The 13640-nt window shown below is 49.4% G+C and overlaps 1 protein-coding gene across 1 annotated transcript; it reads right to left on the bottom strand.

Annotated features, from left to right (window-relative positions):
• Positions 1–11653: 11653 nt before the first annotated feature.
• LOC142246647 (uncharacterized protein F54H12.2-like) lies at positions 11654–12961 on the bottom strand. The gene has a single exon (XM_075319714.1). The coding sequence runs from the start codon at positions 12959–12961 to the stop codon at positions 11654–11656; it is 1308 nt and encodes a 435-aa protein (XP_075175829.1).
• Positions 12962–13640: the final 679 nt, after the last annotated feature.

Genomic DNA, 13640 nt, shown 5'->3' with positions numbered 1-13640 from the left:
GGCTTTCAATGGCACTGGGTCACTTGTGTTTACTGATGACATAACAGCAGACAAGAGGAGCCAGATGAATTCTGAAGTGTACAGGGATATACTTTCAGCCCAGATTCAGCCAAATGCCACAAAGTTGATCGGACGGCGCTTCATAGTACAGATGGACAATGACCCCAAGCATACAGCCAAAGCTACCCAGGAGTTCATGAGTGCAAAAAAGTGGAACATTCTGCAATGGCCAAGTCAATCACCAGATCTTAACCCAATTGAGCATGCATTTCACTTGCTCAAATCCAGACTAAAGACGGAAAGACCCACAAACAAGCAAGACCTGAAGGCTGCGGCTGTAAAGGCCTGGCAAAGCATTAAGAAGGAGGAAACCCAGCGTTTGGTGATGTCCTTGGGTTCCAGACTTAAGGCAGTGATTGCCTCCAAAGGATTCGCAACAAAATGTTGAAAATAAAAATATTTTGTTTGGGTTTGGTTTATTTGTCCAATTGCTTTTGACCTCCTAAAATGTGGAGTGTTTGTAAAGAAATGTGTACAATTCCTACAATTTCTATCAGATATTTTTGTTCAAACCTTCAAATTAAACGTTACAATCTGCACTTGAATTCTGTTGTAGAGGTTTCATTTCAAATCCAATGTGGTGACATGCAGAGCCCAACTCGCGAAAATTGTGTCACTGTCCAAATATTTCTGGACCTAACTGTATGCATACATATACACTTAGCTTTATATATTAGGCTAGCTGTAGTTCCCGGGGCATTGCCCGGGAAAGTAACTATCTCTCTTCGAGTTTCTGTCTGTCTCTGTCTATCTGTCTCTGTGTGTCTGTCTCTGTATCAGTTTTTCTATCTGTCTCTGTATTAGTCTCTCTGTTTGTCTCTATCTATCTCTGTGTCTCTATCTCTGTGTCTCTCTCTTTCTCTGTCTGTGTCTGTCTGTCTCTCTCTATCTGTCTGTCTGTCTCCTTCCAGGGCTGTCTCTTTCCAGGACTGTCTCTTTCCAGGGCTGTCTCTTTGCCCGTCTGTCTCTTTGCCCGTCTGTCTCTTTGCCCGTCTGTCTTTTTGTCCGTCTGTCTCTTTCCCTGTCTCTCTTTCCCCGGCTGTCTCTTTGCCCGGCTGTCTCTTTGCCCGGCTGTCTCTTTGCCCAGCTGACTCTTTCCAGGGCTGACTCTTTCCAGGGCTGTTTTTTAACAGGGCTGTCTCTTTCCCCGTCTGTCTCTTTCCAGGGCTGTCTCTTTCCCCGTCTGTCTCTTACCAGGTCTGTTTCTTTCCAGGTCTGTCTCTTTGCCCGTCTGTCTCTTCCAGGGCTGTCTCTTTGCCCGTCTGTCTCTTTTCCCGGCTGTCTCTTTGTCCGGCTGTCTCTTATCAGGGCTGTCTGTTTGCCTGGCTGTCTCTTTCCAGGGCTCTCTCTTTGCCCATCTGTCTCTTTGCCCGTCTATCTCTTTGCCTGTCTATCTCTTTGCCCGTCTATTTCTTTCCAAGGCTGTCTCTTTGTCCGTCTGTCTCTTTCCTAGGCTGTATCTTTGCCTGTCTGTCTCTTTCCAAGGCTGTCTTTTTTCCCGTCTGTCTCTTTGCTCGGCTGTCTCTTTGCCCGGCTGTCTCTTTGCTCGGCTGTCTCTTTCCAGGGCTGTCTCTTTGCCCGTCTGTCTCTTTGCCCATCTGTGTCTTTGCCCATCTATCTCTTTGCCCGTCTATCTGTGACACCCTGGACTGGGTCACAGATAGTCTCCTGCACAACACCTGGTTCCCCAAAAAGGTCCCACCAGTCAATCAAAACCCTGAGTCACCCCTATCTGTCCCGGACATCCACACCCGGGGACGGGGTCAGGCGGTTGGCCTTGCCCACCGAAGAGCATTAATGGGCAGGGGCGGGGAAAAACAAACAGATTGTGTTAGGGAGAGGAAAGGAGAGGAGGTAGTGGAGAGAGCTGTGAGAAGTAAATCTGTCAGGGCCTAGGTAGAAGCCTAGGGACCCTGTGGCCAGGAGACAGACAGTGGTGGCTGTCTGCAGGAGGCACGGAGTAAAACCGGCGGAACCGTCAAGGCACCGGGACAGGGTCGTAGCCCACCGGTACCGAATCGCAGAGTCAAACCGAAACCAGAGCACCAAAGAAGGGTACTCAGACCCCGTACGAGGCCCAGAAGCAACTGGACCGAGTCAAATCAACTGATTGCGGCTTGGACTTGAGGTCCACTCCCACCTAAAGTACCGATAGACGGCAACAGCCCACCGAGGGGGATAGGAAGCCACCGCCCAGGCGCCGCAATGTCTCAGGCCAGCACCTGCGGGCAAGAGGGCTCCTCCGGCACCTACAAGTTGGGGAGCGGACTACCGCTGTTGAGACATAGGCAGTCACACAGTAAAGAGGGTGCAGGGAAAGACGACACCACCAACCCGAGCAGGGGGAAAAACACGCAACCGAGCGGGCACCGACCACCATCCCATTTCTGGTTTACCAACGTGTCAAGATTGTTCATTCTGAGTGAGTACACCAGTGCCCTCAGGTACTGCGCTGCGCAGTACCGCCCTGCCCTGCATACCTCCTACAGCTCCATTCATCACCCCCCAGCGGGCCCCGGGACCCACATCCCCTAGCCACGGAGGGGTCAACACCTAGCTGTGCCACAACACCGCCACCCGGGAGCCCCCACCATCACCAGCAGCGGTGGTGCCTTCAATCACCACGACCCATGGGTGGCATCACGAACAATCTCCATAGCGGCTCCGGCCGCGCACCCACCCGATCACCAAAACAAACCCCCCTTTTCAGAGCGACGTGACCCCCAGGGTCCGGGGACACTCGAGCCACCGACACACACCCGAGCACGGACCCAAGCACGGACCCGAGCGGCTCGACGGTCGCAGCCGAGCCCCAGGGTGGTACATATCGACTCTTCTGGCGTCACGAACAAGATCGACCCAGTCCACTTTCCAGTGGAAGTGCGCCTTGAAGTTCCAGTCAGCGGCGCCCCGCTGAAAAATCTGAAGATTCGCCATCTTGGGCGCGAAAGTTTCCCGCCTTCGCCATCTTCCCCGAGCAAAAGAGCGCGAAATGAAGCCCCGCCCCCTGGGAACAGCGCGGCACGGCCGAAAGTGAAAGAGTGCCAGGAAGAAACCAAGGGGGGAAGGAACCAAGATGTCCGTACCTGACGGGAATGGCGGAGGGGCGCTGGCCGCAGGAGCGGCGGCGCCTAACGACGAGAATGTAGCAGCCCTCGCTCTGGTCGCCCAGGTAATGCCGCTCTCCTTGCCATACGTGCCCGGTGCTGCCTGGCTACCCCAGTACGATGGGAAGCCTGACACCTTGCCGGTGTTTCGGAAAAAGATATGCTCGATGCTAGACTTGCACGCTATGACCGGGAGGCAGCGTGCGACGGTAGTGCTGGGGCAGCTGACCGGCGCGGCTGAGCAGGAGGCAGATACCTGGGTCGATACGGACCAGGCCTCAGTGACCCTTATTTTTGAGAAACTACAGGCGGCCTTTGAAACCCGCACTGAGGCCGAACTACGAATGCAGTTCTGCCAATGCCGGCAACATCCTAAACATCCGGGACTTTGCATTGTGCCTGCAGACGGCCCTCCGCACCCTGAAGCGGGTAAACCCCATCAGCGAGGCTAATGACAATAAGATGTTAATGGAGCAGTTTCTGCAGGGGCTGGGGTCCGCTGAAGATCGTAAACAGCTGCAGTTGTGGGCCCTGGAGCATGCCGACCTGGACTTCACCGTACTAAAAGAACGGGCCATCAAGTCCCTGCAAGCTCCCGACGCCGGCGCCCCTGCTACGGCTCCTTGGCCGGCCGAGTCAGCTCCCGTTGCAGTGACATCCCCCTGTTGGCTTTGCCGGCCCCTGCTGCACCTGTTGGGACTTTGGAAGGACTGGCTGAGCGGATCCAGCACATCAGCAAAGATCTCGCCCAGGTTGTCGCCGCACTCAAGCTGCCGACGATAGTCAAGCCTCTGGAGAAGATCCAGCTCGCCGACAGCCCCGAGGACGTCCCCTGGAAGCAGCGGAGAAAGAACAGCGACTCCCGGTATGGACCGCCTGTCTGTTACAGGTGCAACAAGTCCGGCCACTTTGCTAGGCGATGCCTGTTAAACGAGCAACCCCTGAGGCCAAGGGCGAATCCTCAGGAGTAGACCCGTATGGCCCAGCTGACTGGTGGGATCAGTATGTCGGTAGCCACCCTATCATCTTGGTGGCGGTGGATGGAGTCCCGATCATGGCCCTGTTGGACACTGGATCGCAGATAACCACCATGCCTTATACCTTATACCAGAGATACTGGCCTGACAGTGAGCTTGTTCCCCCTGATAACAGCATGACCATCATTGCAGCCAATGAGCTCCCAATGGCCCAGGTGGGGTTTAAGGAGGTAACTCTGACCGTAGGGTGGACCGACCTGAAGCGCCAGGGGATGATTGTTGTACAGCATGAACCCAGTGACCGAGTCCCCAAAATGGTGTTAGGAACCAATGTGATTGAGCACTGTATGGGAGAAGTGTTGGGCTTGTTGCAGCAGTTGTCTGCCACTGCAGGGGGAGGCCGACAGAGGGCGCTACAGCGCGAGATCCGGGCCCTCCTGCAGAGACAGCAGGTGAATCTGACGGGTGGTGAAATTGGTGGAGTGCGGTTGTTGGATGTGGCGCCATTGGTGGTGCCTCCCCGGAGTGAAATGATGATCTGGTGTAGGGTGGCGGTAGGCCCCCAGGGACGGGATTACCCGGCAATTGTAGAGCCCCTGCCCTCAGAACACTGCCCAACGGTAATGGCCGCCAGGGGAGTGATTGACGTCAGAAAGGGAAGAGTGCATGTGAGGGTGTTGAATTGTGGAGAAGAAGAAGTCAGGCTCCCCTACTAAGCCACCATAACTAAGCTGTACACCGTAGATGACAAAGCCATTCATGAGACTGTTCCACCTGCACCTACACTCGGTCCAGGCCCTGACCCTTCCTCCACCCAGAAAGAGGGATGGTGCGAGGAGTTGCATGTTGGCACCGAGACCACCCCGGGACACTACAAAGAGGGGGTATACAGGTTGGTGCAGGAGTACAGGCAAGTTTTCAGCAAGCACCCGTTAGATTTCTGGAGGATTAAGGGGGTTCAGCACCACATCCCCATGGGCACACACCCGCCCATTGAAGAGAGGTACCGCCCAATCACACCAGCCCACTACCAATGTGCTAAGGACATGTTGAGGAATATCAAGGAGGCGGGGGTGATACGGGATAGTTGTAGTTCCTGGGCCGCCCCTTTGGTGCTGGTGAAGAAAAAGGATGGCACTATGAGGATGTGCGTGGATTACCGGAAGATCAATCAAATAACGCAAAAAGATGCCTACCCTCTACCTCGCATAGAAGAGTCCCTGGCTGCCCTCAAGACTGCTAACTACTTTTCTACCCTCGACCTTACTAGTGGCTACTGGCAGGTGGCAGTTGCGCCTGAAGACCGTGAGAAGACCGCCTTCGCTACTCCCATGGGTCTCTGCGAATTCAATAGCATGCCATTCGGGCTGTGCAATGCCCCGGGGACCTTCCAAAGGCTGATGGAGTACTGCTTGGGACACCTTAATTTTGAGACCATTCTGTTGTATCTGGATGATGTAATCGTGTATTCCAGGACGTATGAAGCCCATCTAGAGCATCTGGCTGAGGTGTTCGCAGCTCTCTCTAAATATGGGATGAAGTTGAAGCCCTCTAAGTGTCATCTGCTGAAGCCTAAAGTATAGTACCTCGGGCACGTGGTGAGTGCAGAGGGTGTAGCCCCTGACCCCGAGAAGGTGACAGCCATCCGAGACTGGCCGCGGCCAACCACTGTGAGGGAAGTGAGGCAGTTCCTGGGCCTGGTCGGCTACTATCGCCGTTTTATCCACCGGTACACCAAGATGGCCGTACATGCAAGATCTCCTCGTGGGACAGACCAAAAATGGTAGATCCTAGGGGTTCCTATTTGCCTGGGAAGAAAAGCATGAAGAATCCTTCCAGCAACTGAAGTCGGCATTGACCGGGGAAGAGATCCTGGCCTACCTGGACTTCGGCCTCCCGTTTGTCCTGTACACGGATGCCAGCAATGTGGGTCTGGGCGCAGTCCTGTCCCAAATCCAAGACAGGAAGGAGAGGGTGATCGCCTATGCCAGCCGAAAGCTCCGGCCGACTGAGAGGAACCCCAAGAACTACAGCTCCTTTAAATTTGAATTCCTAGCCCTGGTGTGAGCCATAACCGAAAGGTTTAAGAATTACCTCGCGGCAGCCAAGTTCACGGCCTACATGGATAACAATCCATTGACCCATCTGGACACTGCAAAGTTGGGTGCCCTGGAGCAGCAGTGGATGGCTCGGCTATCCAACTATGATTTCACTATCAAATACAGGGCTAGCCGTAAGAATACCAATGCGGATGCACTGTCCCCATGCCACATCAGGCTGATGAGGGAGTGGAGGAGGACGGCTTGGAGGAAATCGAGCTCCCCGCATTCCATCGATTGCAGGAGTGGGGGCCATGTGTCAACCAACAGCAAGTGCACTTCGACCCCTTACCCAGTCAGGGGTGGCAACACGCCCAAGATCAGGAGCCCGCTGTCCAGTTGGTCAAGACCATGAAAGCCCGGGGTTCTTCCAGAATGGATCCTCTGGCCCCCTCTGTGCCTATACCAAGGGAAACTGTACCAGGAGCTGATTAGCCCGAAAACCCACGAGAGGATTCGCCAGCTGGTGGTACCCCAGGTCCATGTACCTAAAGTCTTACAGGCCTACCACGACGGTGCCGGGCACTTCGGCTGATAAAAGTTGGAAATGCTGCTGAGACAACGATTTTATTGGAGCGGAATGCGGGAGTCCGTGGAGGCATGATGCCGAGAATGTGGGCCTTGTACCCTGCGGAGACGGGACGAGGCCAGTCAGAAGGCCCCCCTGCAACCAATCGTTACTCATCAGCCGCTGGAGCTGGTCGCTTTAGACCACGTCAAGCTCACAACCAGTCGGAACGGATACACCTATGCCATGACCATGGTGGACCACTACTCAAGATTCTTGGTCGTTGTCCCTGTCAAAGACATGACTGGGTGCACTGCTGCCAGGGCCTTCCAGGCCTATTTCTGCCGACCCCATAGCTATCCAGAAAGGGTGCTCACGGATCAGGGTCCAGCCTTCAAAGCGGAGGTATTCCAGGAATTCTGTCAACTCTATGGGTGCAAGAAGATCAGAACTACCCCGTATCATGCCCAGACTAACGGGATGTGAGAGAAAATGAATCACCTGGTGTTGAACCTCCTCAAGATGCTGCCCCTGGAAGAGAGGAATCTGTGGCCCGAGAAGCTGCCCGACTTGGTGGACATGTACAACAATATTCCCTGTGGTTCCACCAAAAGTACCCCGGTGTACCTGATGCGGGCCCGGCCAGGGCGCTTGCCAGTAGACCTCGAGATGGGTCTCGAATAGAGATGAGCGAACTGGTCGCGATTCGGCTCGAGTTCGGTTCGTCGAACGGAGGTCTAGTTCGAGTTTGGTTCGGCAAATTACTCGAACCCATAGAAAACAAAGGGAGGCAATCACAAACACATAAAAACTCCTAGAAAACACCCTCAAAGGTGTCCAAAAGGTGACAAACAACTCACAACACAACACAAACACATGGGAAAGTGACAAGGACATATACTCATGCGAAAACAAAAGAGCTGGACAAGGAAAAAGAGGAGGAGACACAGATATATGAGTATATGCAAGGGAACATCGATGCCATTACTGTGCAACTTGAGCCCTGCTCATTTTAGGCTTCCATTCTGGATAAATTGCCTGAGCTCACCACGTACGCCTTGGGGATCTTGTCGTGTCCCGCAGCCAGCGTTCTCTCGGATCATGTCCTCAGTGCTGCTGGGGGTGTGCTGACAGATAAGCACACGCGTTTGTCCACTGACAATGTGGACATACTAACGTTCACCAAGATGATCAAGTCATGGCTCTCAGAGGACATTTCTTCCCCTGGGTCAGCCAGGGGAGGCGAAAGGCACGCATATTTTTGAGAGTGCCTCATGCAAAGCATCTTTTTCATTTTAAAAAGGGGGGTCAACTGATGCCAGTCAAGTGGGGGGGTTGTGTGGCCCAATTAGTGGCAACGAGGGAGACTGTGGTTGTAGTCCCCTCGCTGTGTTTCTCCAAGAACCAAGATGAACAAGTCATGGCTCTCAGAGGACTTTTCTTCCCCTGGGTCAGCCAGGGGAGGCGAAAGGCACACGTATTTTTGAGAGTGCTTCATGCAAAGCTCCTTTTTCATCTTGAAAAGGGGGGTCAACTGATGCCAGTCAAGTGGGGTGTGTGTGGCCCAATTAGTGGAAACGAGGGAGACTGTGGTTGGAGTCCCCTCGCTGTGTTTTACATGATTTTCGAAGTGCATGACATGTCTAAGAGGTTTTGTTTCGGCATCTCAAACTTGTTGGCTAAAGAAAGGCTGCCTTTACACCCTTTTGTCACCGAGGATTTTCGAGACCTTATGCCTATTGCAGTGCCCCAAGAGCCGATGGCCATTCGCCACTCCTTTTCCAAGAAAGGGGTGCCCGCGCTACCACAGCAGGTCGCACACAACATCACCGATTCCTTGAGAAACTCTGTGTGTGACAGGGTGCATTTCACCACAGATACTTGGAACAGTAAGCATGGACAGGGGAGTTACATGTTGCTAATTGGGAACTGGGTAACTATGGTGAGAGATGAGAAGGGTCTGCTGTACAAGTCTTTCCGTCCCCACGAGTTGTGTGTCAATTAGAGTTGAGCGCGGTTCGCTGTTCGAGGTTCTTCAGTTTGCGGTTCGAGTGATTTTGGGGGCTGTTCTAGATCAAACTAGAACTCGAGCTTTTTGCTAAAGCTCGATAATTCTAGATACGTTCGAGAACGGTTCTAGCAGCAAAAAGACAAGCTAATTACTAGCTGGCTTTCCGCTATAATAGTGTAAGTCACTCTGTGACTCACACTATTATGAAATTTCAGTGTATAGTGTGCGGGAACAGCGCATTCAGATCACTGCTGTTTGGATAATGGCGATCGCCTTTTTTTTTTTTTCCTTGTCTTCCTTCCCTAAGCGCGCGCGTGTAGTGGGGCGAGCCAGCATGTCAGCCAATCCCAGACACACACACAGCTAAGTGGACTTTTAGCCAGAGAAGCAACGGCATGTGTGATAGGATGTCCATGTCACATGTCCCTGCATTATAAAAACGGACATTTTCCTCCAGCGCGCCATTATCTGCCTTCTGTGTCTTGGTGTCAGTCACCGCTGGCGTAGCTCCTGTCTCCGATACTGCTGTGTACGCTCTATACACAGCGCTATACAGAATAGGGATAGAAGTTTCTTTCAGCCCTTGTAAAGGCTAATACCGGCAGGGTCAGAGCCATAGGTGACAGTCAGGTCAGTGAAAACAGATTTTAACAGCTACACAAGATGACAGCGTCTGTATAGCTAAGGTCAGGGTTTTCCTCGCTGCATTTCCCCATTAGGAGGGATAGAAAGGGAGGCTTCCTTTCCTGTACCCAGACCCACAACCCTGCCACTGTACCCTCCTGCCCTTTGCACACTCAAGATCATTGTTACTAATCCATTATACTAGCAAACACTGAGGAAACTTAGTGGCATCCTAAAAGTGGCTGTTGGACTTCATTATTGTCCCACTAGTGCAAAGATATTTGCAGCACGTCTGCCTGCATTGCACACTCAAACTCATTGTTACTAAGCCATTATACTAGCAAACACTGAGTAAACTTAGTGGCATCCTAAAAGTGGCTGTTGGACTTCATTATTGTCCCACTAGTGCAAAGATATTTGCAGCACGTCTGCCTGCATTGCACACTCAAACTCATTGTTACTAAGCCATTATACTAGCAAACACTGAGGAAACTAAAGGCCCCTTTACACGCTGAGACTTTCTAGCGATCCCACCAGCGATCCCAACCTGGCCGGGATCGCTACAAAGTCTCTGGTGAGTCGCTGGGAAGCTGTCAAACAGGCAAACCTGGCCAACGACGTAACAGCGATCTGGACCTGCAGAACGACCTAGCTAGTCATTGGGGACGTTGTAAAGCAGCTTTTTGAAAGGGAAGTCGCTAACGAAGTCGCTGTAAAGTCACCTTTACACACTGAAACTTTCTAGCGGTCATGCTGCACAGCGGGAAACAAAGGACCAAAGAATGGTCCTGAACGATTTGTAGCGATCAGCAACTTCACAGCAGGGGCCAGGTTGCTGATGTGAGTAGTGTGCATTACACATGATCCATCAAAAGTAATCTGACAGGTGCCCCGCCCCTATCAAAATGTGTCAAAGTTGTGCTGTAGTACGCCCCTTATCTATAAAAGTGTATCAAAATGTGTTTTCTTTTATTGATTCGTGATATATTTATTGGCTTTTGATAAATCTTGGTGGTGTAATTCACACTCTATAATATTAGTTCATAGGACTAATATTATAGAGTGTGTATTACACTACAGCATACAATTAACATTTGATTGGGCATATTATGTATATGGCCAAATATACTATTACCCCCGTCCTGTGCTAGTAATGAGTTTTTATAACTCCCCGAGTATAAAGTTATACTGTTTGCATAAAAGACAGACACATTAAAAGTTTAAATTCTTTATTGATCAAAATGTCAATTGCATTCAGTAAAATGTCAGAGGATTACAATTAATACCGTATTAAAACAGAACAATATAAAAGTATTACAAGCAATAGTATAATACACTATTTAATAATGGGTATATTATGTACATGCTCAATCACACTATTAGCTGACCTGGGCTATTAATCATGTTTTATAAGTCACCGAGTATAAAGTTATACTGTTTGTATAAAAGACAGACAGATTAAAAGTTTAAAAAGTTTATTGAGACCAAAAAGCAATTACATTTTAGATAAAAACCAAATACATTTTCAATGGCTCAGTCACAGAACAATCTGATACATTTACAGAATATCATGAGAGCATTAGAACACATCATTTCTGCTTATAGGGTCAAATATCATCTTCTGTAAAGCTATATTGCTGACCATACAATACTGTGCCAGGCTGCTTAACTAGCTTAATTTTGCTTACATACAAATGACCATACAGCTGTGTTGAGAGATACCATACTACAGGCTCATCAATGGTTGCAAAGAGCTATGCAAAACTGCTTATGTAGACAAATTGAAAAGTTAGTGTGATTAGATAATTTAGCCTGTACAAAAGCAGATACTATTCGGTCATTACTGTTTGAATCAGTAGTAAAGCATTGTAATATTTTATCGAATGATGTACCCCGTGCTAAATGGTACAAAATGTAAACGCAGTACTGCCCGCAAACACGTGAATATGTTGATTGTAATTTATTATTTTGATAACAATATAGTTCAGCGTTTCTGTTTAAGAAGCTTACAAACTCAGCAGGAAAAATTATGGAACAAGGCGGGTAGCCATAACTATCAAAGAATATTGCCTTCTTATCATCGCAGAGTATAATTAATATCCAATGACGGCCGCTTTGACTGGCGGTGTCTGTGTTCACGATGTAAGCAGCGGGTCTCTGATTCACTCTATATGACGGTAGCAAATCACACGGAAACACACCAGCAAATATACGGTCTGTATAACGATCGGACTTCAGCAGATTTGTGAGTTGCAGGGTATTCATAATTAGATATAATCAAATAATATTTCTCTTCTGTTGTTGATTTCAAGTATAGTTGAGCTGAGAGCATATACGATCATATTTACAGTATGTGGTGTAGCTACCGCAAACCGCACTTCAGCGCGTAGGTTACCGGTTTTCACAAGCGAGAAATGACCACCGGGCTCTTGATCGGGGGATAAATCAAACGCAAATAATGTGAATCCATCCATAAATTCTTCACGGTCTATTGCCAAAGCAGAATCGGACCTTTGTTTCCCAGAAATCTGGGCTAACGACATAAACTCTCGAACGGCTAAATCAACATTGAAATTAGGTTGGTATGGCCGTGCTGGTATTTGTTGGCCATCGACATAAATTGCTGTCTGGCTTATGTTGAAATGAGCAAAGCACAAAGGATTTTTATTATATGAGCCACTAAATGCTTCATTATCTACAAATCCTAATATTACTGTTGAAGGAATTTGGCCTAAGAAGAGGTTCTCGTGGTTTGAAATACGTGTACCAGCCGGTATACTGTATACTTTCATGCAGGCCCTATCAATAGCATATTTGGCGGTTGCAGCTAGTAGGGCCTGACTGTGGCCTATTCGTACAGCTGGAGAGACCTGCGCTCTTTTTACATACAGAGCCGCGTGTGAGATTTGCACTTTATATTGCTCAGCATCAGCGGACATCAAACAAAAACTATCCTTATTTCTTGACAACTTGATCTTGAGGTCAAGACCGTTAAGTATGAGCTTTGGTTGATTAAATATATCTCCAAAAATTGGTCCCATGAGATCTACAGGTTTAGAGTTGGCTGATATAAAGGCTCTTTTGACAAAACCAGCATTTGCGCCATCCAAGGTCCGATCATTATGATGTCCTGCAGTGTCTTTATAGAACAATCCAGCAGTAAATTGCGATGATAATGTTTGTGAGCTGTAATTTAAAAGCGTTTCAATGTACGCTCTATAACTGTAGAGGTTATCCGACTGTGAGATAAGGCGATCGCCCAGAGTGATGTCAACCTGATTAAAGAGCGTAGCGAGGGGGTAATTTATAAAAGATACTCTGGCGTCAGCGCCGATAGCTGTATTATCTTGTTTGACGATGCGGCAATTTATGTACAGCAGCGTATTGTTTAGATCATAATAATATTCACCGCTGCCCGATATAAAAAATTCCAAGGGTGCATTGTCTGACAGAGCCGCAATAGGTTGAACTTCTACAAAAAGCGATTTCTCTATACTTGTCTGTGTTGGAGGGAGGTCAAAAATATCCAGTTCGGATTTTGCACACTCGATCGATGCTTCATGTATGAAAGCCATGATAAGCGATTAGAAGATGTCACCGAGAGAGCGTCTCACCCTTTTCTGGCGGTTTCGTCTCTTGGTAGTATTTTTAACCATGAGCATAGGGGGTTGTGAATAACGAGCCTGCCTTTTTCTTTTCTGCTGTTTTTTAGCAACATAAATAATTCCAGAGCCCTCCTGCGGGTCCGTGTTTATCCGATTCATTACGGCTGATGAGAGGGATGTGACCGCATCTCTAGCTATGTTTTTGACAGCTGTCTTTACGTGCGGTTTTACTAATTCTATACCTTTCCTGAACAACGGTACGGCTCGCCTAAAAAGGCCTCTAAAAATACCTGCAAGACCCCCGCCATACATGTGCGCATCACCGCGAAAGCCCTCTAAACCATGGCCCGTTTGAGCCATATAATACCTTGCATAAATTGCTGGCTCGCCATACACCCTTTGAGACACCATTTTACTGTGTTAGCCCTTTCTCGGTCGAAAGTGTAATCGAATAATTACCTTGCCGTATTTGAATTTAACAGGCACACCCTGATCTGATAATATAGAGATCGTCACAGAATCAAAATGTTGCTTGCAAAGCGGTACATAATCGGCCCTTGTGTATTGGAGAGTGGTCAGTTCGCCACTCTTTCCCGTTACTTGCGCTGTTCGCAGAAGCTGAACATAACTATCCCCCACAAGCTGGTGT

The sequence above is a fragment of the Anomaloglossus baeobatrachus genome, chromosome 7 (genome assembly GCF_048569485.1).
Source record: "Anomaloglossus baeobatrachus isolate aAnoBae1 chromosome 7, aAnoBae1.hap1, whole genome shotgun sequence".
Taxonomy (NCBI): Eukaryota; Metazoa; Chordata; class Amphibia; order Anura; family Aromobatidae; genus Anomaloglossus; species Anomaloglossus baeobatrachus.
The sequence above is the reverse complement of the archived record's forward strand: the minus strand, read 5'-3'. Positions and strand labels throughout refer to the sequence as shown.

Coding starts and splice junctions, on each gene's coding strand:
- LOC142246647 (XM_075319714.1), bottom strand. CDS start 12,961: ATGGCTTTCATACATGAAGCATCGATCGAGTGTGCAAAATCCGAACTG.